The sequence below is a fragment of the Myxocyprinus asiaticus genome, chromosome 34 (genome assembly GCF_019703515.2).
Source record: "Myxocyprinus asiaticus isolate MX2 ecotype Aquarium Trade chromosome 34, UBuf_Myxa_2, whole genome shotgun sequence".
Lineage (NCBI taxonomy): Eukaryota > Metazoa > Chordata > Actinopteri > Cypriniformes > Catostomidae > Myxocyprinus > Myxocyprinus asiaticus.
Genome location: NC_059377.1, coordinates 25,513,738 through 25,541,275, shown reverse-complemented (window position 1 = coordinate 25,541,275; position 27,538 = coordinate 25,513,738). Strand labels below are relative to the sequence as shown.

General features: G+C 38.5%; 1 protein-coding gene across 1 annotated transcript in view; it reads right to left on the bottom strand.

Annotated features, from left to right (window-relative positions):
• Positions 1-27,538, bottom strand: part of LOC127425348 (transcriptional repressor p66-beta-like) — an 85,507-nt gene that overhangs the window by 8,764 nt on the left and 49,205 nt on the right. Inside the window, exons 2-10 of the mRNA XM_051671261.1 lie at positions 13,591-13,977; positions 13,209-13,338; positions 12,955-13,086; positions 10,003-10,131; positions 9,225-9,395; positions 7,889-8,252; positions 7,210-7,412; positions 7,019-7,129; positions 4,594-4,801 (exon numbers count right to left, since the gene is read on the bottom strand). Of these exons, the coding sequence (XP_051527221.1) occupies positions 4,594-4,801; positions 7,019-7,129; positions 7,210-7,412; positions 7,889-8,252; positions 9,225-9,395; positions 10,003-10,131; positions 12,955-13,086; positions 13,209-13,338; positions 13,591-13,976 (1,834 nt within the window). The 5' untranslated portion in view covers position 13,977. The remainder of the gene's footprint in view (positions 1-4,593; positions 4,802-7,018; positions 7,130-7,209; positions 7,413-7,888; positions 8,253-9,224; positions 9,396-10,002; positions 10,132-12,954; positions 13,087-13,208; positions 13,339-13,590; positions 13,978-27,538) is intronic.

The following is a 27,538-nucleotide window of genomic DNA, read 5'->3' as shown; positions in this document are numbered from 1 at the left end:
GTGCTGTATCCAAGCATGTTAACAGAAAGTTGAGTGGAAGGGAAAAGTGTGGAAGAAAAAGATGCACGACCAACCAAGAGAACCGCAGCCTTATGATTGTCAAGCAAAATCGATTCAATAATTTGGGTGAACTTCACAAGGAATGGACTGAGGCTGGGGTCAAGGCATCAAGAGCCACCACACACAGACACTACAGTTGTCGTATTCCTCTTGTTAAGCCACTCCTGAACCACAGACAACGTCAGAGGCGTCTTACCTGGGCTAAGGAGAAGAAGAACTGGACTGTTGCCCAGTGGTCCAAAGTCCTCTTTTCAGATGAGAGCAAGTTTTGTATTTCATTTGGAAACCAAGGTCCTAGAGTCTGGAGGAAGGGTGGAGAAGCTCATAGCCCAAGTTGCTTGAAGTCCAGTGTTAAGTTTCCACAGTCTGTGATGATTTGAGGTGCAATGTCATCTGCTGGTGTTGGTCCATTGTGTTTTTTGAAAACCAAAGTCACTGCACCCGTTTACCAAGAACTTTTGGAGCACTTCATGCTTCCTTCTGCTGACCAGCTTTTTAAAGATGCTGATTTCATTTTCCAGCAGGATTTGGCACCTGCCCACACTGCCAAAAGCATCAAAAGTTGGTTAAATGACCATGGTGTTGGTGTGCTTGACTGGCAAGCAAACTCACCAGACCTGAACCCCATAGAGAATCTATGGGGTATTGTCAAGAGGAAAATGAGAAACAAGAGACCAAAAAATGCAGATGAGCTGAAGGCCACTGTCAAAGAAACCTGGGCTTCCATACCACCTCAGCAGTGCCACAAACTGATCACCTCCATGCCACGCCGAATTGAGGCAGTAATTAAAGCAAAAGGAGCCCCTACCAAGTATTGAGTACATTTATAGTAAATGAACATACTTTCCAGAAGGCCAACAATTCACTAAAAATGTTTTTTTTTATTGGTCTTATGATGTATTCTAATTTTTTGAGATAGTGAATTGGTGGGTTTTTGTTAAATGTGAGCCAAAATCATCACAATTAAAAGAACCAAAGACTTAAACTACTTCAGTCTGTGTGCACTGAATTTATTTAATACATGAGTTTCACAATTTGAGTTGAATTACTGAAATAAATGAACTTTTCCACGACATTCTAATTTATTGAGATGCACCTGTAAAGTTTAACAGAAAGCAGGTGTCTCAATATGCTTTTAAAGTTCTTTTTGATTAGACACATCATCTAAAAAACAGCCCTCCTGTATGAGATGCTGAATAAACAAAAACAAAGGGAAACAAAGATGTTCGTTTAGCATGCATTTTCATAGAAAAACAAATGGATGGTTGCAAAAGCGTTTGGTGTGAACAGCCCCTTCCAGTTGGTGGAGGTACTTGGACGTTGCGTCTTGCTCTATTATAAGTGTTTTACAGATTAAGCAAAGAGTTGTTTAAATGCTTTGTCAGGAAAGATGTTCAACTTGGAAATGTGTGTCTGTCTCAAGATCCTCACGTTCGGTTCCTCACATTCGGTTATTCACTGTAATGAATAAAAAACAATGTGCTATTTCGCAGTTATTATAGCTTGAGTCTGGGGTAGTATACTGTGGCATCAGTGCAAGTGTAACACCATGTGAACTTCCTATTGAAGCATTTCCCCCCTCATACTTTTGACTTAACATTTGAGAATATGGACCGACTAAAATTTTTATTTATTTTTTGCACATTAGTTGAAAATGAAATGCTCTTTTTTAACAGCCAGGATAGGAATGTTCTATGCAATAATATAATGGTGCTATAAGGTTTATGTATTTATTGCACCCACTTGTGGACTAAGGAAACAATGTCAATTTAAAAATCAGCTGACTTTAAAATTTGAATATTAGTTCATATATATATATATATATATATATATATATATATATATATATATATATATATATTATATATTAATATTTATATATTTATTTAATTTTTAAAAGTACAATACATTTTCATGGTTCAGTCAGTACTGTTTACTTTTGTCACTATTATCACTATTTTACTTTGAGTGTTATTTTTTCATTTAGTATCAATTTTAAAAACTATCGGTTGATTAATCGGTTATCGGCAGTTACTGCCCAACTTAGTTATCTGTAAAATCCACTATCAGTCGACCTCTACTCTGGAGTGAAGCATCAGCATTTCCCTGGCGCAGTGTTGCGCTTCCGTCTTACCGGACAATTCCGATGAAGTATCAATAACGTGCGGAGTGCCAGCGCTTTTAGTGCATTTTTATCTTTATACTGTGGAACACTTTGTTTGGAAGATTTTAATAAAATATTATTATTACATATTGTTTTCTTTTCCAAGAAGGAACTAAATGCATTTTGACAGGAAAATAAGTATATATAGAGTCAAATTTAAGCACTTTCAAAATCTGCGATCTAATGCTATTTACTATGAAAAATCATGCGATTAAATATTTGCACCCCCAATTCATCACCAATCCTCCACCAAATTTCACAGTGGGTGCGAGACTCTGTGGCTTGAAGACCTCTCCAGGTCTCCGTCTAACCATTAGACGACCAGGTGGAGGATCGGTGATGATCTGGGGGTGCTTCAGCAAGGCTGGAATCGGGTAGATCCGTTTTTGTGAAGGACGTATGATTCAAGCCACGTACAAGGTTATCCTGGAAGAAAATTTGCTTGCTTCTGCCTGACAATGTTCCCCAACTCTGAGGATTGGTTTTTCCAGCAGGACAATGCTCCATGCCACACAGCCAGGTCAATCAAGGTGTGGATGGAGGACCCCAGATCCAGACCCTGTCATGGCAAACACAATCTCCAGACCCCATTGAAAACTTCTGGAATGTGATCAAGAGGAAGATGGATGGCCACAAGCCATCAAACAAAGCCGAGCTGCTTGAATTTTTGCGCCAGGAGTGGCATAAAGTCACCCAACAGCAATGTGAAAGACTGGTAGAGAGCATGCCAATACATATGAAAGCTGTGATTGAAAATCAGGGTTATTCCACCAAATATTGATTTCTGAAAACTTCCTAAGTTAAACATTAGTATTGTGTTGTTTAAAAACGAATATTAACTTGTTTTCTTTGCATTATTCGAGGTCTGAAAACACTGCATCTTTTTTGTTATTTTGAGCAGTTGTCATTTTCTGCAAATAAATGCTCTAAATGACAATATTTTTATTTGGAATTTGGGAGAAATGTTGTACTTCATAGAATAAAATAAAAAATGTAATTTTACTCAAACACATACCTATAAATAGTAAATCCAGAGAAACTGATAATTTTGCAGTGGTCTCTTAATTTTTTCCAGAGCTGTATATACTGTATATCAGCCACAACATTAAATCCACCTGCCTAATTTTGTGTAGGTCCCCCTCGTGTCGCCAAAACAGTACCAACCCGCATCTCAGAATAGCATTCTGAGATGCTATTCTTCTCACCAAAACTGTACAGAGTGGTTATCTGAGTTACCGTAGACTTTGTCAGTTCAAACCAGTCTGGCCATTCTCCGCTGACCTCTCTCATCTGCTCACTGGATGTTTTTTGTTTTTGGCACCATTCTGAGTAAATTCTAGAGACTGTTGTGCATGAAAATCCAAGGAGAATAGTAGTTACAGAAATGCTCAAGCCAGCCTATCTGACACCAACAATCATGCCATGGTCCAAATCACTGAGATCACATTCCCCCCCCCCCCCCAATCTGATGGTTGATGTGAACATTAACTGAAGCTCCTGACTCGTATCTGAATGATTTTATGCACTGCAGCCACACGATTGGCTGATTAGCTAATCACATGGATGATAGTTGGTGTCAGATGGGCTGGTTTGAGTATTTCTGTAACTGCTGATCTCCTGGGATTTTCACGCGCAACAGTCTCTAGAATTTACTCAGAATGGTGCCAAAAAAAAAAAAAAAAAAAAACAGTGAGGGGCAGTTCTGCAGATGGAAATGCCTTGTTGATGAGTGAGGGCAACAGAGAATGGCCAGACTGGTTCGAACTGACAAAGTCTATGGTAACTCAGATAACCGCTCTGTACAATTGTGGTGAGAAGAACAGCATATCAGAATGCTATTCTGAGATGCGGGTTGGCGCTGTTTTGGTGGCATGAGGGGGACCTAGACAATATTAGGCAGGTGGTTTTAATGTTGTGGCTGATCGGTATTTATATATATGCAATTTCAAGACATATTTATTGATGGAATACATGGATTTGTAAATTTTTAAAAAGCTAAAATGTGACCAAAATGATGTAAAACGATGATAAAATACAATTTGTAAAATGTACTTTCTGTAATGTATTTAGTTGGAAGGTCCCCTGCATAATTAACAACATTAGCTGAGAGAGAATTTCTTTCATATGTAAGCAAAATGGACATTATAACTGAAATATAAACATATTAATTGGAATAGAAACAAAACAAAAAAATTTAATCGAATCAAGAGTTTATGAATCATAATCGAAACGAATCAGGAAATCAGTATGAATACCCAGCCCTAATCAGGTGATATTTCCTCAGCACTCATTTTCATTTGCCACCACAAACAGCAGTGAATAATTGTAATAATCTTTTTTTTTTTTATTAATTGTGAAGCCCTACTCACCAGGGATGTTGTAGATCTGCCTGCGGCTGTCATGCTGAGCCCGACTGCTGCTGCTGCTACCGCTGGCGCTGCTGCCGCCACAGCGCTTGCTTGTCATACCAAGCAGCCCACTGGCCACCGAGAGCTGGGAGGCCTGGGCGAAGTTAGAGAGGACACCTCGCGCTGAGCTGGACAGACCCCGCTGCAGAGAAGCCTGTGGTTGCTGAGTCTGTGAGAGGAAACGACAGATGAGTTAAAATTCATTACACCTTTTGTTATCATTAAACTGATAATGCCATTGCTTATTCTGGAATCATCAGTGATTAAAATTAATGACTAGCTTAAAAGGTCAGATTAAAACGGCCATTTTATAATACATAAAAACTTTCCCATAAGATTCAATGAGTCTGTATACAGTGAGAGTGCATTGTCATCTTACGCTGCAAAGGCGATACAAAAACTGCATCTGAAGTGGCATATATATACACCATAAAAAGGTGTATTTATGCAGAAATTACAATTGTTCATGTTTTAAATATAAAATTATGAATATGGCAACATTAAACAATGACTGAAAATGTGGAATTATAAATAAGAATATGAAAATATACATTGTAAAAATATATGCTCTGTCATGAAAACAACAGTTTAAAGCTACACTGATGCTGCACTTCATTTACAGTGCATCCGGAAAGTATTCACAGCGCTTCACATTTTCCACATTTTGTTATGTTACAGCCTTATTTCAAAATTGATTAAATTCATTATTTTCCTCAAAATTCTACAAACAATACCCCATAATGTCAGTGAAAGAAGTTTGTTTGAAATCTTTGCAAATTTATAAAAAATAAAAAAAAAAAAAAAAAAAAATCAGATGTACTTAAGTATTCACAGCCTTTGCCATGACACTCAAAATTGAGCTCAGGTGCATCCTGTTTCCACTGATCATCCTTGAGATGTTTCTACAACTTGATTGGAGTCCACCTGTGGTAAATTCAGTTGATTGGACATGATTTGGAAAGGCACACACCTGTCTATATAAGGTCCCACAGTTAACAGTGCATGTCAGAGCAAACACCAAGCCATGAAGTCCAAGGAATTGTCTGTAGACCTCCGAGACAGGATTGTATCGAGGCATAGATCTGGGGAAGGGTACAGAAAAATTTCTGCAGCATTGAAGGTCCCAATGAGCACAGTGGCCTCCATCATCTGTAAATGGAAGAAGTTTGGAACCACCAGGACTCTTCCTAGAGCTGGCCGCCCAGCCAAACTGAGCGATCGGGGGAGAAGGACCTTAGTCAGGGAGGTGACCAAGAACCCGATGGTCACTCTGACAGAGCTCCAGCATTTCTCTGTGGAGAGAGGAGAACCTTCCAGAAGAACAACCATCTCTGCAGCACTCCACCAATCAGGCCTGTATGGTAGAGTGGCCAGACAGAAGCCACTCCTCAGTAAAAGGCACATGACAGCCCGCCTGGAGTTTGCCAAAAGGCACCTGAAGGACTCTCAGACCATGAGAATCAAAGATTGAACTCTTTGGCCTGAATGGCAAGCGTCATGTCTGGAGGAAACCAGGCACCACTCATCACCTGGCCAATATCATCCCTACAGTGAAGCATGGTGGTGGCAGCATCATGCTGTGGGGATGTTTTTCAGCGGCAGGAACTGGGAGACTAGTCAGGATCGAGGGAAAGATGAATGCAGCAATGTACAGAGACATCCTTGATGAAAACCTGGTCCAGAGCGCTCTGGACCTCAGACTGGGGCGAAGGTTCATCTTCCAACAGGACAACGACCCTAAGCACACAGCCAAGATAACAAAGGAGTGGCTCTGTGAATGTCCTTGAGTGGCCCAGCCAGAGCCCAGACTTGAACCCGATTGAACATCTCTGGAGAGATTTGAAAATGGCTGTGCACCGACACTTCCCATCCAACCTGATGGAACTTGAGAGGTCCTGCAAAGAAGAATGGGAGAAACTGCCCAAAAATAGGTGTGCCAAGCTTGTAGCATCATACTCAAAAAGACTTGAGGCTGTAATTGGTGCCAAAGGTGCTTCAACAAAGTATTGAGCAAAGGCTGTGAATACTTTTGTTTTCTCGTTTTTTATTTAATACATTTGCAAAGATTTCAAACAAACTTCTTTCACGTTGTCGTTATGGGGTATTGTTTGTAGAATTTTGAGGAAAATAATGAATTTAATCCATTTTGGAATAAGGCTGTAACATAAGAAAATGTGGAAAAAGTGATGCGCTGTGAATACTTTCCGGATGCACTGTACATTAAACCAAAGCCACATCAGAGCTACTTTTGATACTAGGGGCTGAGATGGATCAGAGCTGGCACATTTTAGTATGGCTTTTATGCGACATTGCATTTTTATAAAGAATTTGGAGCCACCACAGTGCGGCCTTAACTCTGGTGTGAAGATGCCTTTAAAGTGCACACCTGTCGGAGGGCATGGTGTCGGATCATGGTCTCCGCTTTGCTCACACTGGGCACAGTCTGGGCGGAGCTGGGGGACAGAGCAGCCTGCTGCTGCAACCTCTGCTCAATTTCCTGTCAGGACAGGGGCAGAAGCAGAAAGTCAGCCCACAGTTCAACATACTACCAGCAGTAAACAACAGATTTCGTCTGACCTGTTCTTGCTGTAGAGCTTTAACAAAAGCATTCTTCAGCCTATTGGTGTGCTCGGCTTTCAGGGCCTTCTTCTGATTGGAGGTCATGCACTGCTCACAGAGGATACGGCCACTTTTCTCCTGCTTCCAGTGCGGGGTGAAGTCAGTCCTGCACTGAGCACAGAAGAACGGCTCCACATGTGGCAGTGACCCCCGCATTTTACCTGAACGACGACAAAAACAGAAAAGAGAAGACAGTTTAGTAACAAACAGAAATACCTCTGAATGGCAGAAAAATCCTAATATCTCTAAACAGTGAGAGTATAATTTTACTAATTTCAACCTCATGTACTTCCTATTATTTACTCTCTCCTCCTTTTCAACCCTAGAATACAAAACTCACTTTTCCCCTCATAATGCATATGTGGGTCTAAAATTTATATTTTTAAATGATCCACCACTTGTTTGATCAATGAAAATACATTAATGACAATTTCGATTGTGTGAGTACAATATGTAATTAGATACAAATATAACAGATGGAGATAAAAAAAAAAATAATAATAATTTTGACCCACAAATGTAAACTAGTGACCCACATATGGATTTTAGAATTAATCATCCAATGTCATGCTCTTTATTTTCTCCTAAGGGACAACAGCACAGAATCCAGATGCATTTCATTGTTTTTCACTCTTACCCTGACTATCAATGACGCTCTGCACCACCTCCTCCAACCCCACCATGTAGATAAACTCAGAGTTGGCAGCAGAGGGCAGGAAATGCAGCAGGGGTGCTGGAGGTTTAGGTGGTGGAATCTCCAGCAGGGTCTTCTCTAGTTGTTTACGTAGGGCTAGTTTAGCAGCTGCTTGGCTGCTGGCCTGGTCGTTCAGAGAAGCGACACTGGAGGCGCTGGATAGGGTGGAGGGGCTGACAGCACCAACCCCACTTACACCAACGCCAGCCACGCCAGCTGCTCCTGCTGCCTGCATGTGTGCCAGATTCATGTAGATAGTCGAGGAGGAGCCCGAACGCTGAGAGACCCCCACCTGCTGGCTAGCAGCCTGCAACACACAGAGCAAAAGGGCAAACCATCAGCAACCAACAAGGCCCATTTCTTATTATTGGTTTATGAAAATATTTGTGATATATTCAATATCTTTTTGTTGGGGATATTATATTAAGCAACATCATGAATACACAGTGATTTAATTTGGCCTTTAAATTACTTTAAAAGATATTAGAGTAGTTTCGCATCCCCTCCTAGTGTTACGACTCACGAGTATGAGAGCGTTAACGAAGAGATATTTTAAATAGTATCTAATTTTAAACCTCAGTAGTAAAGAGTTGGAGTTAGGAAATTCAATCAGTTTCCATGAAAAAGTTATTCTGAAAGATCCATTTCAATGAATGGGTCCAGTGATTCTGTCATCTGTAACACTTTTTACATGCTTAAGAAATGTTCTACAAAAAATATATGCAAGGAAATATTGTTGTTTATTACTATGTATTATGTTGGTGACTGTAAAAATGATTAAATAACACTGTTCATTTAGTGTCTTGATTATTTTATTAAAATCTTTAAAGCTGCTTTGAAATTATGTGTTTGTGTATTTGCTATGCAAATAAAAATGACTTATAATATTAACTATTTATGCATTTTACTTGCAATAAAATTTGAATATACTTTGCATTGATTGTTTGATTGAAATAATTCTGATAGCAATAAAAATGTAAATGCTCTGAGAAGGCAAATTTAAAATGTATATAAAGATAAATATCGAATATCGTAAAAAGACTGAAAAAAAATAGATTGTCTAGCAATATCACCCAGCCTTGGTTCATGTATTTACACGAGGCCCGTAATAATGCACTGAATGAAGTGCAAATGTGTCACAGCAATTCCTAGAACAGTTAATGAACTTCACATAAACTAATCTGAGCTACATTGTAAATAGTTTTAAAAGTCCAATATCAATAAATTGCAGGTATAAACAACACCACAAAACCAATTCAGATTAATGTTGTGACCGTACCTGCTGATAGCTCACTGTATTACCTAAACCACCGGTGGAGGAGCGGCCCATACCAGGTTTGGAGGGCAGTCTCTGACCCTGCAGCTGGGCAGGGTTGGGTGCAATAACCCGCTGTGACATCATCATGGGGGGTAAAGATGCATTGGCAGCAGACCTGATTACTGTGTGGCCCTAAGGAGAAAAATTAAAAGCATACAGGCAGTGATTAATATAAATGTGCAATGCACTTTATGGCCACTAGATGTCAGCTGACACTGTAGATCAGATTGCACATTGTTGACATCAATGCTTTTGTTTGTACTCAACAGATGGACCATAATTAAAAGTGGTAGCTGGTTACAATCTACACTATTATGCAGATCTTAAGGTGCTGCTCCCATGGCAACCAGCAGCAGGCTTTAACATGTTCAGTCTAATATGTACAACATAATGAAGAGTATTCATGTGCAGGAAATGCATTATGAAAAAATACTGGAAGCATTTTTGAAATAGGATTGATGAGCGGTAATGCATGTTAAAAAAGACAGGGGGGGTTTTTACACTATTATATTGACATACAGAGTAGGAAAAATAGATCCATTTTGTGCAGACCCATTTATGTGGCCAAGTATGAATGGAATGTGCATAACCAATTGGATAGCAATTGTAATCAATCAAGATGCATGAAATGGTTTAGTGTAAATAGGCCCAGAGATAACACACTTCTTATATTTAGGCAGCATGCTGAAACCAAAAAACATTTTGGTGTGCATGTTCAAAAGCGAGAAAATGTGTGCACCTGTGCAGTGCGCTGATTCTGAGGCTCAGAGGAGTGCATGCCGGGCCGTACAGGTAGTTTGCCCAGCCCCTGAGAGCTGTGCATGGGTGAGGGCTGCACTGAAGATGGGGCATTCTGGACCACCGGCACCTGAAAGAAAGAACGACAGGTCAAAGAGGGTGCCAAGTCCATCTGTCAAAACCTAGAGCTGTCCATGGTCCAGTGAGATGGTTTTACACTAAAAGCAACTGCGAACGACTTCTGTACCACTGGTGGCACCAAACGGAAATGGGAAAAAATGTATTATTTTGGGATTTTGTTGACTGTTTGGGACAGTGTTGGGAGTAATCCAATTACAAAGTAATTAGTTACTGTAATCTAATTTTAGTATATATATATATATATAAAAAAAAAAGAAGTGAAATGCATTACATAAATTATTGATTAGTTACTGACTTTCAATTAATTTAATTACTTTTAAGTACATTATAGGGTTATGCTTATTTCCAATATATTATTTATGTAGAATACATGAATTATGGCCTGTAATGAGTCACTGTGAAGAAGAAATGTGACTGTGTATGACCTGTATGTAACAATGAACAAGGATAAATATAGACATTATTTGAAATTGTTGAGCAGAAATGTGTTTTAGAAAGTAAATTAAATGTAAAGTAATTAGTAATGTGATTACGTTTCCAATTAAGTAATTAGTAAAGTAATCTGATTACAATTTTAGAGAAATTATTAGTAATTTGAAATGGATTACTACATTTAAGTAACTTACCCAACACTGGTTTGGGAGTTGTATGGGAAATTATTATTTGAGAAAGCTATATTTACAAACAGGTAGTCTCGCCCAAACTCATGCCACTGGATGAGGTTTGCAGAGAGCTGCCTCCAAGTTTTCTGACTGGCTTACACAGAGGAATCTGGTAAGACATTTGTTTTACTGTTAACAGAGCCTAGGTATGACACCTATTGCAGGGATATTTGTCAGATAATAGGGACATTTTATGCATTTATTAAAAAAATGTTAAAGCCACTTTAGCAATTATGGTTTTTGTCAAACATACCATATCAAAGTACCATATATATGTACCACATTATATGTCCAAAAACAATGGTATTAACATAGTTATATTGAAAAACATAGTAATACTATGGTACCTTTTGCTACTTTTTTCCCCTCCCCCTAAAATCTCAATGAATTAAAGAAATAATAATATTCCAATTCAAGTGCAAGCAAATAAGGTGCATGCAAAGTGTGTTGTGACTTTAGTGTTTATGGGGTGTTCCTGTATCTGGAGAGACACAAACATGTGATCCAAAGACAAAACATCTCTATGCTACAGTACACCGGCAAACATCACACAAAGCTGTGATATGGTATCTGTAAGGTTATGGCTTCCCATCTCACCCATGACCCTATTTCACCCCGGCCATCAACTAATGTCCTTTCAACTAAAAAACGATTTACCTCAACAGTTTTTTCTGGCTTAAATATAACACTCAGCTGGACACAGGCAGAGGTTATTTTGCTCTGTGCTAAAACAGTGAAGGTGAATGTGCTGTACAGAGCAGCAGCAGTGCATATGTGGAGTACAAATACAGCCAGTTTTAGGCAGACATCTAACTGGTGTTCCACAATCACAGAAATAGTGGTTGCTTTACTGACTATTAACATTTAATTGAGGACTGTAGGGTAAAGGAACAACAAGGTACTTCCAGTCCCATTCATTATAACAGTAAAAGTCTTAAAATTACATATCTTAAAATAACAATACTTCAACACCAAGTTGATATCAAAATTGGAAAAATGCAATCCATGCATTTCTACTGTATTGCAGTACTGACTCAATTTGGTACATGGTTGGCGAAATTACAAATAATAATGTGCCAAAGCCTTAGCTTATGAATATTAGTTTGAATATTAATTAATGCTCATGTTGCTACATAACCTGCATCCAGTCAGGTGACCTAATTAATATTTATGAACTAAATGTTCGCCATAGTAGCATGCATAAACTTGCACCCTGGTGCTGTCTGACTGAACCTGGGAATGCTTGCAAGCACTTTGATGTTGTGTTTTGTACCGTTTAATATATAAACATCTAAAGTTATGCACTTGGCAGACTTAAGTGCAAAGTATATATTTTATGTTTATTTCATGGAAATCAAACCCATGACCGTGGTATTATTAGACCATGCTCTACCAGACGAGCTACAGCAACTCAAACTTGTTAAAGGAATATTCCGGGTTCAATACAAGTTGAGCTCAATCGACAGCATTTGTAGCATAATACTGAATATATTTTTGAGTTGCCCTTCCTTTTCATAAAAAACAAAATCAAATAAAATCTGTTACAGTGAGACACTTACAATGGAAGTGAATAGGGGGAAATCCGTAAACATTAAAATACTATTTCAAAAGTATAGCCATAAGACAAACAATATGCGTTAACATGACCTTAGTGTGATAAAATCACTTACTTACATTTTCTGTGTAAATTTATAGCCAATTTTACAACTTCATTACCATGACAATGTGATGTCAACAAACCCTAAAACCACTGTAAAATGACGATTTACAAAATTTTACAGCTCAAATAATGCATGAGTAATGAATAATACAGAAGAATTAATGAAAGTGCTTTAATAAAATTATAAGCTTCACATTTCTGCCTTTAAACCTTCCAAAAATTGGCCCTATTCACTTCCATTGTAAGTGCCTCAATGTAACCTCAATTTTTGCTTTTTTTTTTTTTTTTTTTTTAAAGAAAAGGAAGTCAAAATAAATGTTTGTGGTAAGCGACATTATGCTGTAAATGCTGTCGATTGAGCTTAAGTTTTATTGAACCCAGAATGTGTGTCCAATTCAAAAACTCCTATCTATTTCAAGTTTAAGTTGGCCGGCCCAGTTGCAGTCAGGTGTAGTAAGTGACAGTAAAGTACAGTGAGTACGGTTCTGACCTTCTGCACCAAATTCTCCTTCTGCATCTGACTCTGTCTCAGTTTCTTCAGAAGCACCAGCTTGGCCTCCTCCAGTCTGAGCTCCTCTCGAAGAGCTTTGATCATCTGCTGCCGTTCCTCACCAGTCTTCCCCTGCAGAACAAATGCACAAACAAGAGGAGAGTTAAGACATCAGCAAATAAGTTCACAAGATTGACTCAAGAATTTAGTGATGGGTAACCAGTCAGAGATCCTCTATCGGAGAGATGTAGTACCTTGAACATCTCCAAGTTGGCTTGATGCTGTTTCTCCTCAGGGAGGGGTGTGCTTCTGGGGCTGGATGCCTCATTGTCTGATAAAATGATAACGTCTGGTGACGGAGTGCGTCGTTCCCGAACCATTTCACTGAGGATCACAAAACAAAGTTCTTTGAACAACCTAAGAAACATGTTACATATCAGTATACTGAAGTTACATCAACATTCTCCCATCCTTTGTTAAACCCAAAAACTGAATTTGGGATAAATCATAAGGGATACACAAATACCACTGTGTAAAAGTGAGTGTGAATACAGTTACTTTTTTTTGTGGTACGCAGCAATATAGATGCCTGTATTCTTAGTAATACTGTAATCTTCTCCTCTCTCATAATCTCACCTTCTTCTGGCACTCATGTCCACTGGCTCATCCACTATATTTTCCTTCCCGTTCTTGCTAGGGCCCCCATGGCCCCCGCCTCTCAAGCTTCCGTTCATCTTCTCCTCATAGGCAACCGCTCCCATCAGTGACGAGCGATGGGTCTCAGTGATGAGACCCTGACTGCCCCCAGGGCCTTTGCCCTCTGCCATAGCTGCCGCCACTGCTGCCCCCTCCAAAGCTGCAAGATCCTTGCGTTTGAGCAGAGCCAGCATTTTCAGTCTTTCCATGGCCTCATGACCCTCCATCTTTAAGCGCTTGGCCAGGGCCTCCTCTCGTTCATCAGGCACCTCCAGACCCCGCTTAAGCAGGTTCAGCCTCAACGCCTCCTCAGACATCCGCTCCATCCTATCAGAGAAACAAGAGAGAGAGTGAGAGATCAACTCAAGTTTCCAAAAGTAAGTAAAAGGGGCGGTCACACTACACTTCATGCTCCATACACTCTCATTCAAACACATCCAAACGTGGGAGACCGGAAGCCCGAGCTCATGCGAAGAAATTTCACACTACACTGTGGAGGAAAGTTCAAGTTTGGCGAACTCTTGACCTGCGAATCTGGACGACGAGAAGACGAGTGATGAATAGAAAACCGAAACGTCACACACTGACCTCTTGGCTTAAATAAAAAAATATATTTTTTAAAGCTCTATGTTTTTATTGTTGCTGGAAAGTGAGTAGTGTATATTCTAACATTTTTAATGTAATATTATTTTTATTGGTGATTGATTTATATTTAAAACCACACGCCTTTGCATATGACATCATATCCTGATCTATATTGTGATGTCCGAAATAATTTCGCATGCTCCAAGCCTAGCTTGACCGGCTTTTTTTATTGTTTTTTGCATTTTCTGCTCTAATTTTGGAGGAAAATATGCAGAATGGATTTAAATATAGTAAAATGCGTTAAATGGACCAGTGTTTTATATGAAATCAAATAAGAAAATGTGCAAAAGGCAGTGGCTATTTAAGAAGAACTTTATGATCAATGGATGTTCCAATTCTGCGAGTTCAGCAGGTGAAGGTTTCGTGTGGACCTGGTAAAAGTGTGATCTTGGTGAATTTGACCATGGCATGATTGGTGGTGCCAGATGGGATGGTTTGAGTATTTCTGTAACTGCTGATCTCATGGGATTTTCACGTGCAACAGTCTAGAGTGTAAACAGAATAGTGCGAAAAACAAGTCTTTGGACGAAGTTCTGTGGACGAAAATGCCTTGTTGATGAGAGGGGTCAACGGAGAATGGCCAGACTGGTTCGAGCTGACAGAAAGGATACGGTAAGTCAGATAACCCCTCTGTAAAATTGTAGTGAGCAGATTACCTACTCAGAATGCACAAACCTTGAGGCGGATGGGATACAACAGCAGAAGACTACGTTGGGTTCCACTTTTGTCAGCCAAGAACAGAAAACTGAGGCTGCAGTGGGCCTAACATTTGTGTACCTCAGCAGAAATCCAGATTTGTCAAACCAGGCGATGTTTTTCCAATCGTCTACTGTCCAGTGAGCCTGTGACCACTGCAGCCTCAGTTTCCTGTTCTAAGCTGACAGTAGTGGTACCAGGAGGGATCTTCTGCAGCTGTAGCCCATCCACCTCAATGTTGGATGTGTTGTACATTCAGAAATGCTTTTCTGCATAGCACTGTTGTAACGTGTGGTTATTTGGGTTACTGTCACCTTTCTGTCAGCTTGGACCAGTCTGGCCATTCTCCTCTGACCTCTGTCATTAACAAGCCATTTTCGCCCACTGAACTGCCGCTTGCTGGATGTTTTTTGTTTTTCGCCCCATTCGCTTTATACTCTAGAGACTATTGTGCATGAAAATCCCAGGAGATCAGCAGTTACAGACCGTCTGGCACCAACAATCAAGCTACGGTCTAAATCACTGAGATCAAATGTTTTCCCCATTCTGATGGTTGATGTGAACATTATCTGAAGCTCCTGACCCATATCTGCATGATTTCATGCATAACACTGCTGCCACACGATTGGCTGATTAGATAAATCGTATGAATAAGTAGATGTGCAGGTCTACCTAAGTGGCTGGTGTGTGTGTATATTTTAGGCTGGACCAGTAAATAAAATCTTTAAAAAAGGCAATTGGCTATTTTAACTGAAAGGCAGGACTCCTATTCCTACAGCTGCTATATTTAAAGTTTTTTTTTCCTATTAATTTCTCAACGAGTGGTCCATCTCCTCCTACTGTTGCTGATGTCCCCTACCTCATTATGAAGAAAATCAAAGGATCTGTGAACAAGTTTCTTAATCTTGTTCATGATGCTTAGGAATCAGTGCAAATTTCTCTGCTTGAGACCAGTGCAAATCACTCAATTATTCTTTTACAGCAAAATAGCGGAGAAAGAGAGGGAGAGAGAAAGATCTACTATAACTCCTCCTCACACGCCCACTGACTGAGCAGAGCCATTAGTCTGCCTCGTGCTGAGGCAGTGGACTACAGTTCTCAAGAACCAAGGCCTCTCCAGGCTTAATTGATAAATTACATGATCATTACATACAAATCAGTATAACTTTCATGGCTTAACTTGTGGAAATTTTCTTGGGCTGCTAGTAGAGTGGGTTTCCCTGCCTCACAATCAGCTGCTGTTACGGCAAGAGTCATTTCTAACTTCAGATGCAAAGCCAGACGGAGTTTCCTGAAACCCCCACTGACAACATCGCTGCCCATCACAAAGTGGTCACAAAAAGAAGAGACTGGCTCTATCCACTTGTGAAATCATATTTCTGGCTCTACATTACTGTAATTGGGGATCTAACTCTTTCCCAAGAACTCTACAGGAAACTTGTTCTCTGAATGAGTGTTTCACTCATGGATGTAGTATTAGGGTTAGGGTTAATTTTTATTTGAATGTTTACAATTAATTTAAAGCTGAAGTGTGTAATTTTTTTTAAATACTTTTCTTAAACTAGCTTATTATAGAGACAACTTTAAGAAAGTAATTCGAAGGTTGATTCCTCCCAAAACCGTAAACACTGACCACGTTTAAATGCACTTATGTAAACAGTTTATTCTAGGGTTCTTGCAGAAAGTGGCATTCTAAAATATTATGTAAACAATAATGCTGATTTCCTTATGCCATTTAAGGGTTTAAGAGAAAACAGTTTAACATATCCAGGTTTCTTCAGGAGAATAAGGCTTAATGTGGTCATGTAAACACATCAACGGCATTCTAACAGGTTACTGAGTGCGCATGTGCGTGAACAGATCAGACAACAAACGTCATAGGTTGGAGCCCTACAAGTCAACAAAGTGGGAAGAATTCAACATTTCTGGGAGTACAGTGGGAAAAGTACATACACTATAAAGTAGGGATGTCATCAAATATCGATATATTGATTACTGATCGACACGCTATTTTATCGATATATTCAAATTAGCCAACATTTAAATTAGAAGGCCAATTTGCATGCTTTCTAGGGATGTCATAAAATATCGATTGGCACGTTATTTTATTGTTATATTTTTGAGGCAGCGATATATTCAAATTCTGAGCACAACTCTGCAGGGTCAGCCTTTACATCTGTGATTAAATCATAAAATAACACAAAAACACATTCACTTTGAATCATGATTTATATTTCAGTGATTATTATCATCATTATAATTACTATGTTTACATTTATAATTGTTTTTATATCTTAATTTGTATTAGTAATTTTCCACCTGTTGTCATAGATGGATAGTCAAGTCAATTTTATTTGTATAGTGCTTTTCACAACACACATTGTTTCAAAGCAGCTTTACTGGAAATCATGCATTAATAAAAACAAAAAAATTAAACTATAATATCTATAATGTCTTACAGTGATCATTGTGTAGTTTAATTAAATATTATTGTAAAATGTGTATAGAAAATAAATAAATAATAACAATTGTATTTAGAACCCCTGTGTGCAAGCTGAAGGCGACGGTGGCAAGGAACACAACTCCACATGATGTTGGTTAATAGAGAAAAATAACCTTGGAAGAAACCAGGCTCACTGTGGGGGCTAGTTCCCCTCTGTCTAAACAACATGATTATAATGCCAATATTAGTTATTCTGTGTGCAGTGCAAGTCATGGTTTTAAATTTGTAAATTAAGCAAGCGTTAAGGTCCAGTGTTTTAAAATAAAAATAATTTTTTTTTAATGAAATTTAAGATTAATGACTAATGTCTTTGAAGTCCATCCTGGATTAACCGCAGAAGTTTACATAGATGCATTGTCCTTTGTTAGTTGGCTGATGAAGGCTTTTGTTGGCAATTAAATGATAGTCTATGTATTCCATTTCAAGAGTGTAGTCCATCAACAGACAAAGGTGATGCAGGTAGAGATAAATGAGGTGCATTGCAGTTCAACCTGCAGGTCATTTCGGTGAGGTTCGGTGGGGTCCATCCAAACTCCAAGGTTCAGGCAGTGGCATATGAAGTATCTGATGTCTTACAGTTGGAGTTGGCATTAGTTCATCCTCTGAAGTAAAAAAACTGAAGTTGGAGTCTGGCACAAAGCAGGAACAAAGCTGGATCTGGCAGGCTCTGGTAACCTCAGGATATGAATAATATTAGCGTAGAATAATATTAGCGTAGATGCCATTCAATTTTATGCAGAGTTATAGATCATGATGGATGTTTTTGGTTCCGGCAGACCTAACTAAAGCAGCCTAAATGTGAGTTGAAGGATAAATTAGGTGTATGCCTGGCTAAATAGATGAGTCTTTAGTCTAGACTTAAACTGAATGAGTGTGTCTGCATCCCGAACAGTGTTAGGGAGATTATTCCATAGTTTAGGAAAAAAATATGAAAAGGATCTACCTCCTTTTGTGGATGTTGATATTCTTGGAATTATTAAGAAAGCCAGAATTTTGTGATCATAATGAACGTGACGGAATATAGCATGTCAGAAGGTCACTTAAGTTCTGTGGAGCTAGACCATTCAAAGCTTTGTATGTAGTTAATAGAATTTTAAAATTAATACGAAATTTAACAGGTAGCCAATGTAATGATGATAAAATTGGGCTAATATGATCATATTTCTTGGTTCTAGTCAGCACTCTGGCAGCTGCATTTTGAACCAAATGAAGTTTATTTATTGAACTTGCTGGACATCTTCCCAGTAATGCATTACAATAATCTAGTCTTGAGGTCATGAACGCATGAATTAATTTTTCGGCATCAGCAACAGAGAGCATGTGTCGTAATATAGCAATATTTCTCAGGTGGAAGAATGCTGTTCTACAAACATTGGAAATGTGATTTTCAAAGGACAGACTGGTATCAAATATAACACCTAAGTTCTTTGCAGAAGACGACAACGTAACAGTATATCCATCGAGGGTCAAATTATATTTTAGCAGCTTATTTGTTTTTAGAGGTTTTTGGTCCAATCATTAGTATCTCCGTTTTGTCGGAATTGAGTAGAAGGACATTTGTGGCCATCCAATCTTTGATTTCATTGATAAACTCAATCTGTTCTCAATTGATAAAGAATTGTGAATTTTCGTTGGATTTAGAAGAAATATAAAGTTGGGTATCATTGGCATAACAGTGGAAACTTATTCCATGATTCCTGATAATATCTCCCAGGGGAAGCATGTATAAGGAGAAAAGCAGAGGTCCTAAAACTGATCCCTGTGGCACTCCATACTTTTGTTTGATTTGACAATTTCTCATTTACACATACAAAGTGGTAGCGGTCTGATAAATTGGACCTAAACCATGCTAATGCAAGTCCACTAATGCCAACATAATTCTCCAGCCTATTCAAGAGAATGTCATGATCTATCTTGTCGAAGGCAGCTCTAAGATCTAAAAACACTAGAAGAGAAATACAGCTGCAATCAAATGATAAGAGCAAGTCATTTGTAACTCTGATAAGTGCAGACTCTGTACTGTGATGGGTCCTAAATCCTGACTGAAATTGTTCATATATTCCATTTCTCTGTAGAAATGAACATAGTTGGGAGGACACTACCTTTTCTAGTATTTTCGACATAAATGGTAGATTTGAAATTGGTCTGTAATTAGCCAGTTCTCTAGGATCAAGCTGTGGCTTCTTAATAAGCAGTTTGATAACTGCCATGTTAAAGTTTCTTGGGACATGTCCTAAAGATAGCGAGGAGTTAATAATATTAAGAAGAGGTTCTGAGATTACAGGGAATACCTCTTAAGAGCTTAGTTGGTATTGGATCTAACATACATGTCGTGGCTTTTGATTTTTTTATTCGTTTTGTTAGCTTTTCATGACCTATGACAGCGAAGGACTGAAGTTGCTCATGAGCAAAATTATGAGACACTGTTTTCTGAGGTGCTGTGACAGTTGATTGCATAGCTCCAATTTTATTTCTGATTATTTCAATTTTATCATTAAAGAAATTCATTGTCATTACTATTGTGCTGTGACGGAATATCTGGTTCAGTCGATGTTTTGTTCCTAACCAATTTAGCCACAGTACTGAATAAACACCTAGGATTGTTGTGTTTGTTTTCTATGAGTTTGCTCAAATATGCTGACCTGGCAGCTTTTAGTGCCTGTCTGTAGCTTCAGACACAATCCTTCCATGCACAGCGAAATACCTCTAATTTTGTATTCTTCCACTTGCACTCCATTTTCCAAGCTGCTCTCTTAAGAGCCTGAGTGCGATCATTGTACCATAGTGCGAGGCTTTTTTCTTTAATTGAAGGAGGGCAACACCATCAAGAGTGCTAGAGAAGACGGTATTTACATTTTCTGTTATTTCATAAAGTTCTTCTAGACTTTTTGGCTTACTGAGTATGTGAGACAATTCTGGAAGATTATTAGTGAAGCTATCTTTAGTGGTTGAAAGAATAATCCTACCTAAACGATAGTGTGGTGTAGACTGAGTGACATTAGCTGATCGCAAGAAACAAGAGACGAGGTAATGATCGGAGATGTCATCGCTCTGCGGTAGAATTTCTATAGTATCAACATCAACTCCATATGACAGAAATAAATCTAGCATACGATTATGGCGATGAGTTGGTCTGGTCACATTTTGTCTGACTCCAAGAGAGTTGAGAATATCAATAAATGCTAATACCAATGTGTCATTGTCATTATCTATGTGAATGTTGAAGTCACCAACAATTAAAGCTCTATCTACATTAACTACTAGATCATATAGAAAATTAGCAAATTTACCAAGGAAACCAGAGTAAGGCCCAGGTGATCTATATACTGTAGCAAGGGAAAAAGGTGACAGAGATTTTTTATTTATATCTGACAGTGTCATATTATGCATTATTAGTTCAAAAGTCAAACTTCTATCCTATCCTCTGAGTAACACCAAAAACTTCACTGTAAATTGTAGCAACACCTCCTCCTCGATCCTTCAGACGAGGCTCATGTTTATAACAATAACCTGGGGGAGTAGATTCATTTAAACTAATATATTCATCCAGTTTAAGCCAGGTTTCAGTCATACAGAGTACATCCAAACTATGATCTGTAATAATTTAATTTACAATTAGTGCTTTGGTAGAAAGAGATCTAATGTTTAGTAGCCCTACCTTTATATGATGTTTATCTTCAATTTGTTTTTTTGTTTTTTTCCAAGTATGATCTTAATAAAAAAAATTCTAAATGATTTAGTGAGAGTTTTGTGTTTGGTAGTTTGGGGAACAGACAGATATCTAGGTGATACAGTCTCTATGTGTTGTAGTTTATATGACCTATGTGACGTCTCAAGGCAGCTAGCAGATGTTTGGATTAACCAGTTTGTCTGCTTCCTGACCTGGGCCCAGTTAGTCAAATACTATCATTAAGACTATGAGCCAAATTACTAGAGAGGAGAGCGGCACCTTTCCTGGAGGGATGGAGTTCTTCTCTTTTTAACAGGTCAGGTCTACCCCAAAAACTCCAACTGTCTATAAATCCTATGCTATTCTCCAGACACCACTCAGACATCCAGCCATTCAGTGACACTAATCTACTATAAACCTCTTCACCACGACAGGTAGGGAGGGGACCCGAGCATATTACAGTGTCTGACATCTTTTTTGCAAGTTCACACACCTCTTTAACATTATCTCTAGTGGTCGCCGACAGGCGAAGCCGAACATGATTAGTAATTGTTGAATAACAATTTTAGAAAATCTACGTTTAGCATTAGCTAGCATTTATAAATTTTATCTGATGTCAGACACACAAGCTCCCGAAATGCATTTAATAATGTTGGCTGGAGTCTCTATTTCCACATTCCTTACAATAGAATCACCAATTATTAGGGCTCTTTCAACATAATTCTCAGTGGGTTGGAAACCCAAACAGGAACAGGAGAGTGGTGTCACTTTGCTGAGTATGCCGCCGAGATGTCACCCAATCACCTTGCTGCGGAGGCTCTAGAGCCGGAACCAAAGTGTGTGTGTTGCTCGCTGTTCTACCTGCATCCGAAACAGTATCTATCGGCTTCTCTCTCACTCATCTCTAAGCTCATTAAACTTCTCAGTCAGCCTGACTAATTCCTTACATTTATCACATGTAAATCCCTCACTGCTGATGGAAGAAGCTATAGTAAACATGTGGCATGTAATCAGGGCCGTTTCTAGGCACAGGCGACCTGCTGGGGTGGGGGGGGGGGGGTGCTAAAGAGCAGGCTGCTGCAACACACCCCAAACCATCTTTCAAAAAGTTGAATATTGCACCGTTTGTTCGAACATCCAAATCAGCCTGACATAAAATGAGCTCAAACAAGTGCATTAGGGTGGGAATATCTGTTTGCACAGCCAATGCCAGACAGGGGAGTGTCCAGGAAACCTGTTTGAAAAAATGTTCTACAATTTCATTTGCCGATGCTAGTGGTGCAGAAATGACACTTCCGCTTGAATTATAATTGTATTTTTGGCCTTTTTATTACTAATTGTAGTTAAGAGACAACAAAAAGTGATGGGAATGGAACAGAATTGTGAAAGGACACAAGCCGCATTTATCCATTGCCCGCATTTGAACGTCATTTTAATATATCAGACTCAGAGCATGTGCACTAACCACTAGGCTACAACTCGTGTTGAATGTAGTTTTGAAGCAAGTCTGTTCTAGGAGGCAGTGACAGGAAACTGTAGTGAAGCAGATGGATTAAAAGCAAAAGAGACAGTAAACCCTAAGAGGTATCTTCACTGATTATCAAACACTTCTTAGTCAGAACCGGTTCAATTTTATATATATATATATATATATATATATATATATATATATATATATATATATATATATATATCACACACACACACACACACACACACACACACACACACACAGTTGCAATCGAAATTATTCAACCCCCCCAAGACAGTAAGGATTTAAAAAGGTAAGCTTTTCTGATGACCCAGAATTTTTTAACTTTACATCTATATCAGCTGAGTGACACATTCAAAGTCATAGTGTGAATATATAACCTAATATTTGTAAATAGCAGGATTTTTTAAAAATACAGCCATGTCATAATTATTCAACCCCTATAGCATGTAGCTGTTTCTTGAATATGTAAGGCTACACAAGTAATTGTTTTAAAACAAAATTAAGTCATCAATCTGCAATGGCACTTATTTAAGTTTTAAAATTTAAGTTTAGCATTGTAAGCAAAAATTTATTTCTATGCAAAAAATGCAATTAAAAATAAGCTGTCTCAAAAGCTACAGGAGATTATTTCATTACACAAGAAAGATCATGGCTAAAAGTACATTTCCAAGGCACTTCAATTTCCAATAGACAAAGTTGGCAGCACCATTCATACATTTTTAAATATGGTACAACAGCAACCTTCTTGGGGTGTAGAAGAAAGCAAAACTTCACCAAGGGAAATGTTGAATTGAATATTCAAGAAGTAATAGGAAAGAAGTAGGAAAGACCTGTGGAGTCCTGGAAGAAGGTTTTATAGACGTATGACACTAAACTGAAAATGAGTTTTAGACCCATGGGTCAGCAGTACGTCTGGAGTAACATGACAAGGTGATGACAAGAACGACACCATCCCCACAGTCAAGCACGGAGGTGAGTCAGTCCTGTTATGGGGGTGTTTTGCGGCTGCAGGAAACGGCTATCCTGACTATGTGACTGACACCATGGATTCTTTCAGGTATCAGGCCATTTTGGCATGAAAAATGTGATGCCTTCAGTGTGTAAATTGAAGCTCGGTGATCACTGGACTTTCCAGCAAGACAATAACACCAAGGATACATCCAAGTTGTCCAAAATCTGGTTCAGGGATAGGTCGTGGAATGTCCTTAAATGGCCCTTTCAGTCCATCATTAAAATCCCATTGCAAACCTTTGTTGGGATTTCAAGGAAGCAGTGGCAGCACAGAAACCAAAGAATGTCAATGAGCTGGAAGCTTTTGTTCCTGAGAAATGTGTAAAATTCTAATAGAGAGGTGTCCGAAGCCTGAGAACACTTACCTGAAACATTTATTGCTGTTATTAAGGATAAAGGATGCTCCACAAATGATTGACTTTGGGGGTTGAATATTTTTGACATGACATTTGTGGAGAGAATTAGTTATTTTTTATTTTAAAATTTCAAAATCACTCAAATGTGTATTAAAAACTTACTTTGACTGTTTACTGAGGTTTTAGCTGATGTGTTTTAATTCACATCACCAGAATGTATTGCTGGTCAGGGGGGTTGAATAATTTTGATTGCAACTGTGTGTGTGTATATGTATAGTTGAATTTAACCATAAACTGTTCTTAGAAGGATTATACATTTATAAAGAATTAGGCTAGTGATACTGTGATTGTTCAAATGATAAAGGTGTAGTTACACATTTACAGTTTGTTGTAATAAAGGTACTTTGATAGAACACTACAATATGTTAATGTTTGTGGGGTGCTGAAAGATTTGTTAATGGAATCATGAAGGAACCGGAATCAGAATCGTTAAATTCCTTATGTCTTCCATCCGTAAACTGTACAATATGTGTGTGTGATTTTAGCACACAGTTAACCAACAGTCTGAAGCAGCGCTGACATTCGTTTACTGAAGCATCAGATGAGGCAATCCTCAGTACTGCTGCATTCTTACAGTCAGCCATTAACTTCCTGTTCTCTCCTCCGGACAAAAGCACAACACACATCACACAGGAGCACAACAGCCAGCCTACAACGTGACTGAGCCACTGTCTCTGTGTGTGTGTGTGTGTGTGCATTTATGCTCCCACGTGAAGTGCAAACTTGCACTGGGGGGTCATACATGCTCAAGTGCAGATTTGATTGTGTGTACACAGAAGACTCAGCTGAGCTCTGGACATGTGTCGCATATCACAGATCTAAATGATCATGTGTGTGTTCGGTCGTCTTTATTAGTTAGGCACGCCTGGGCGGACCCTTCATGGCCAGAGGGCACAGAGAGCCCCCTCTCTCACTCACACGGGGAGTGTCTGGACATTGAATGTGCAGACTCTATGCAGGCTATTGTTTGTGGTGGAACCTCTTTATCTGTCTGATACATCTGTATGCAGCCTGTAGCTCCAATCTAAAAGGTAGACCATTATCAGGTGCTGCACACACACAGTTTCATGCAGGTTTACCTTTGCATCGGAAATCCAAGCCAAGGAATAACAACTGCACAACACACAAAAATACAAGTATTTCACAATGACGAAACGAAAAGTATGTTTTCCCCTCTATAAATTGTACTCATCATTACCTCGTTACTCTCATGTTGTGCTCAACCTGTATGACCCTGTGCATAGGCTTAGAAACTGAGACAATTCTTATTCAGAAATAGTTCAGTTTTATTAAAATACCAGAAATGTTCTCAAATATGCATTTTTCCAACAAAGAGGACAAAGCACCGTACTAAAATACTTTTGAGAGTGTTTCCTACAGCACTATTTAGCGGCAGCACTGCACCCCTTCTGAATCTACAATGCAAAAGACAATGCGTGACCAGTGTATTGTAACTCCTGAATGACAACGACTGTCATGTGCCAGTTCTTTTGAATTTACAGTAAGAAATACAGCAGGATCATGACCAGTGCAGTCCAAATCCCGAACGACTCATTAGCCGGTTCTTTGAATATACCAAGGGAAACACAGAGTGCGACCAGTGTAGTCTGAACAAATGACTCTTATGAGCCATGTACTTAATTGAATAAAAAAAACATACAGTGCGTACATACATCAATTGGAGCGGTAACTGAATTAATCTCACTGACCTGCACGTTCCAACTCAATTTCCAACTCGAAATGAACTATGAACAGTTACTGTGTTACAATGTTGTCCTAAGGCTTGTTAACAGACTCATGTGTGTCGTTAGGGCTGCAAGATAATGGTTAAAATTATAATTTTGTTGAACAATGTATTGTCATCACAACTTTTTTCTATAATACAGGGCTGCATGATTTGGACTAAGGAAACAACGTCAATTTAAAAATCAGCTGACTTTAAAATTCAAATATTAGTTCATATATATTAATATTTATATATTTATTTCATTTTAAAAAGTACAATACATTTTCATGGTTAAGTCAGTACTGTTTACTTCTGTAATAAAGTTCAGCACTATTTTACTTTTGAATGTTATTTTTTTCATTCAGTATCAATTTTAAAAACTATCGTTTGATTAATTGGTTATCGGAAGGTACTGCCCAACTTGGTTATCGGTATTGGTAAAATCCACTATCGGTCGACCTCTAGTTCGTAGCATTATGTGAGCACTCCAACTGAACTCTGTCTCACTGAGCCACACAGCGGACTGCACACAGAGCAGCTCCTGAAGAGTGTTTGAAGATTAAACACTTCTGATGCATTGCATTTATGCCTCTAAAAAGTCTTTGAAAAAAAAAAATAAAAACAAAAAAATAATAATAATTTGTCATCCTAGATAAAATTCTGTTGGTAAAATTTCCACTAAGGAAGAAGTTGTTTGAAGATGCACAAGTCACAACAGATTTGTTCAGTAGCCGACAGTTTGTAAGTCTTTGACCCTTGCTGATACAAGTGACATGCACAATTCAAACCAGACTATTATTCTTACAGTTCGAATTGTATGTACCAAGTATGAAGTTTCTTCTAAAGATGTCAGCCACTGGTGAGTAACTCCAAAGCCAGTTTTTACTTGCATTTAGCACTTGGCAAGTGTAAGCTTGGACCCTGTATATATATATATATATATATATATATATATATATATATATATATATATATATATATATATATATACACACATATACATATATATACACACATATACATATATATATACACCTCTTGATGCCGCTTGCACTGTTATGGTCACCGGCCATATATATATATATATTTACAAATATTATACCTCATTCTGTACAATGCACATTCAGTGTTTATACTTCTTCATTTGCACCTTGTACTGTATCCATATACACTTGCATTGAGCTGGTCTCTGCTTCTCTACCTCATAACTTTGCACTCCAAAAAAAAATCTTTATTGTATATACTCATATTCATTTTTTTATATACATATTGCTATTTGCACTTCTGGTTAGATGCTAACTGCATTTCATTGGCTCTGTACCTGTACTCTGCACAATGACAATAAAGTTGAATCTTTTTCTAATCTAATCTAAAAATATCACACACACATTGGCAGAGCGATTGAATTTTTACAGTGTTATGAGCCCTATCTGAAGCAGATAATAAATAAAATAAACGCTGAATCTCACTTTTGGAAGAAAGAACATTTTGAATGTTCATAGTTGATAGTCTTGGACACCTCTGCCCCTCTCCGTTTGAGGTCATGCAGAATTCAAACATTTGCCATAGGAGGCCATAACTTGATCCTAGTGTATCTGCAAGCAAGGGAGTCTGTGTTTAATGTGATGCGCTGGACAGAAGCTGGGATCAAAGGTGTGTGGACACACGTATCGGTCAGGAGAAAAGCCTTGATACAAGACCTCAGGAGAGTGCGGTAAATCACACA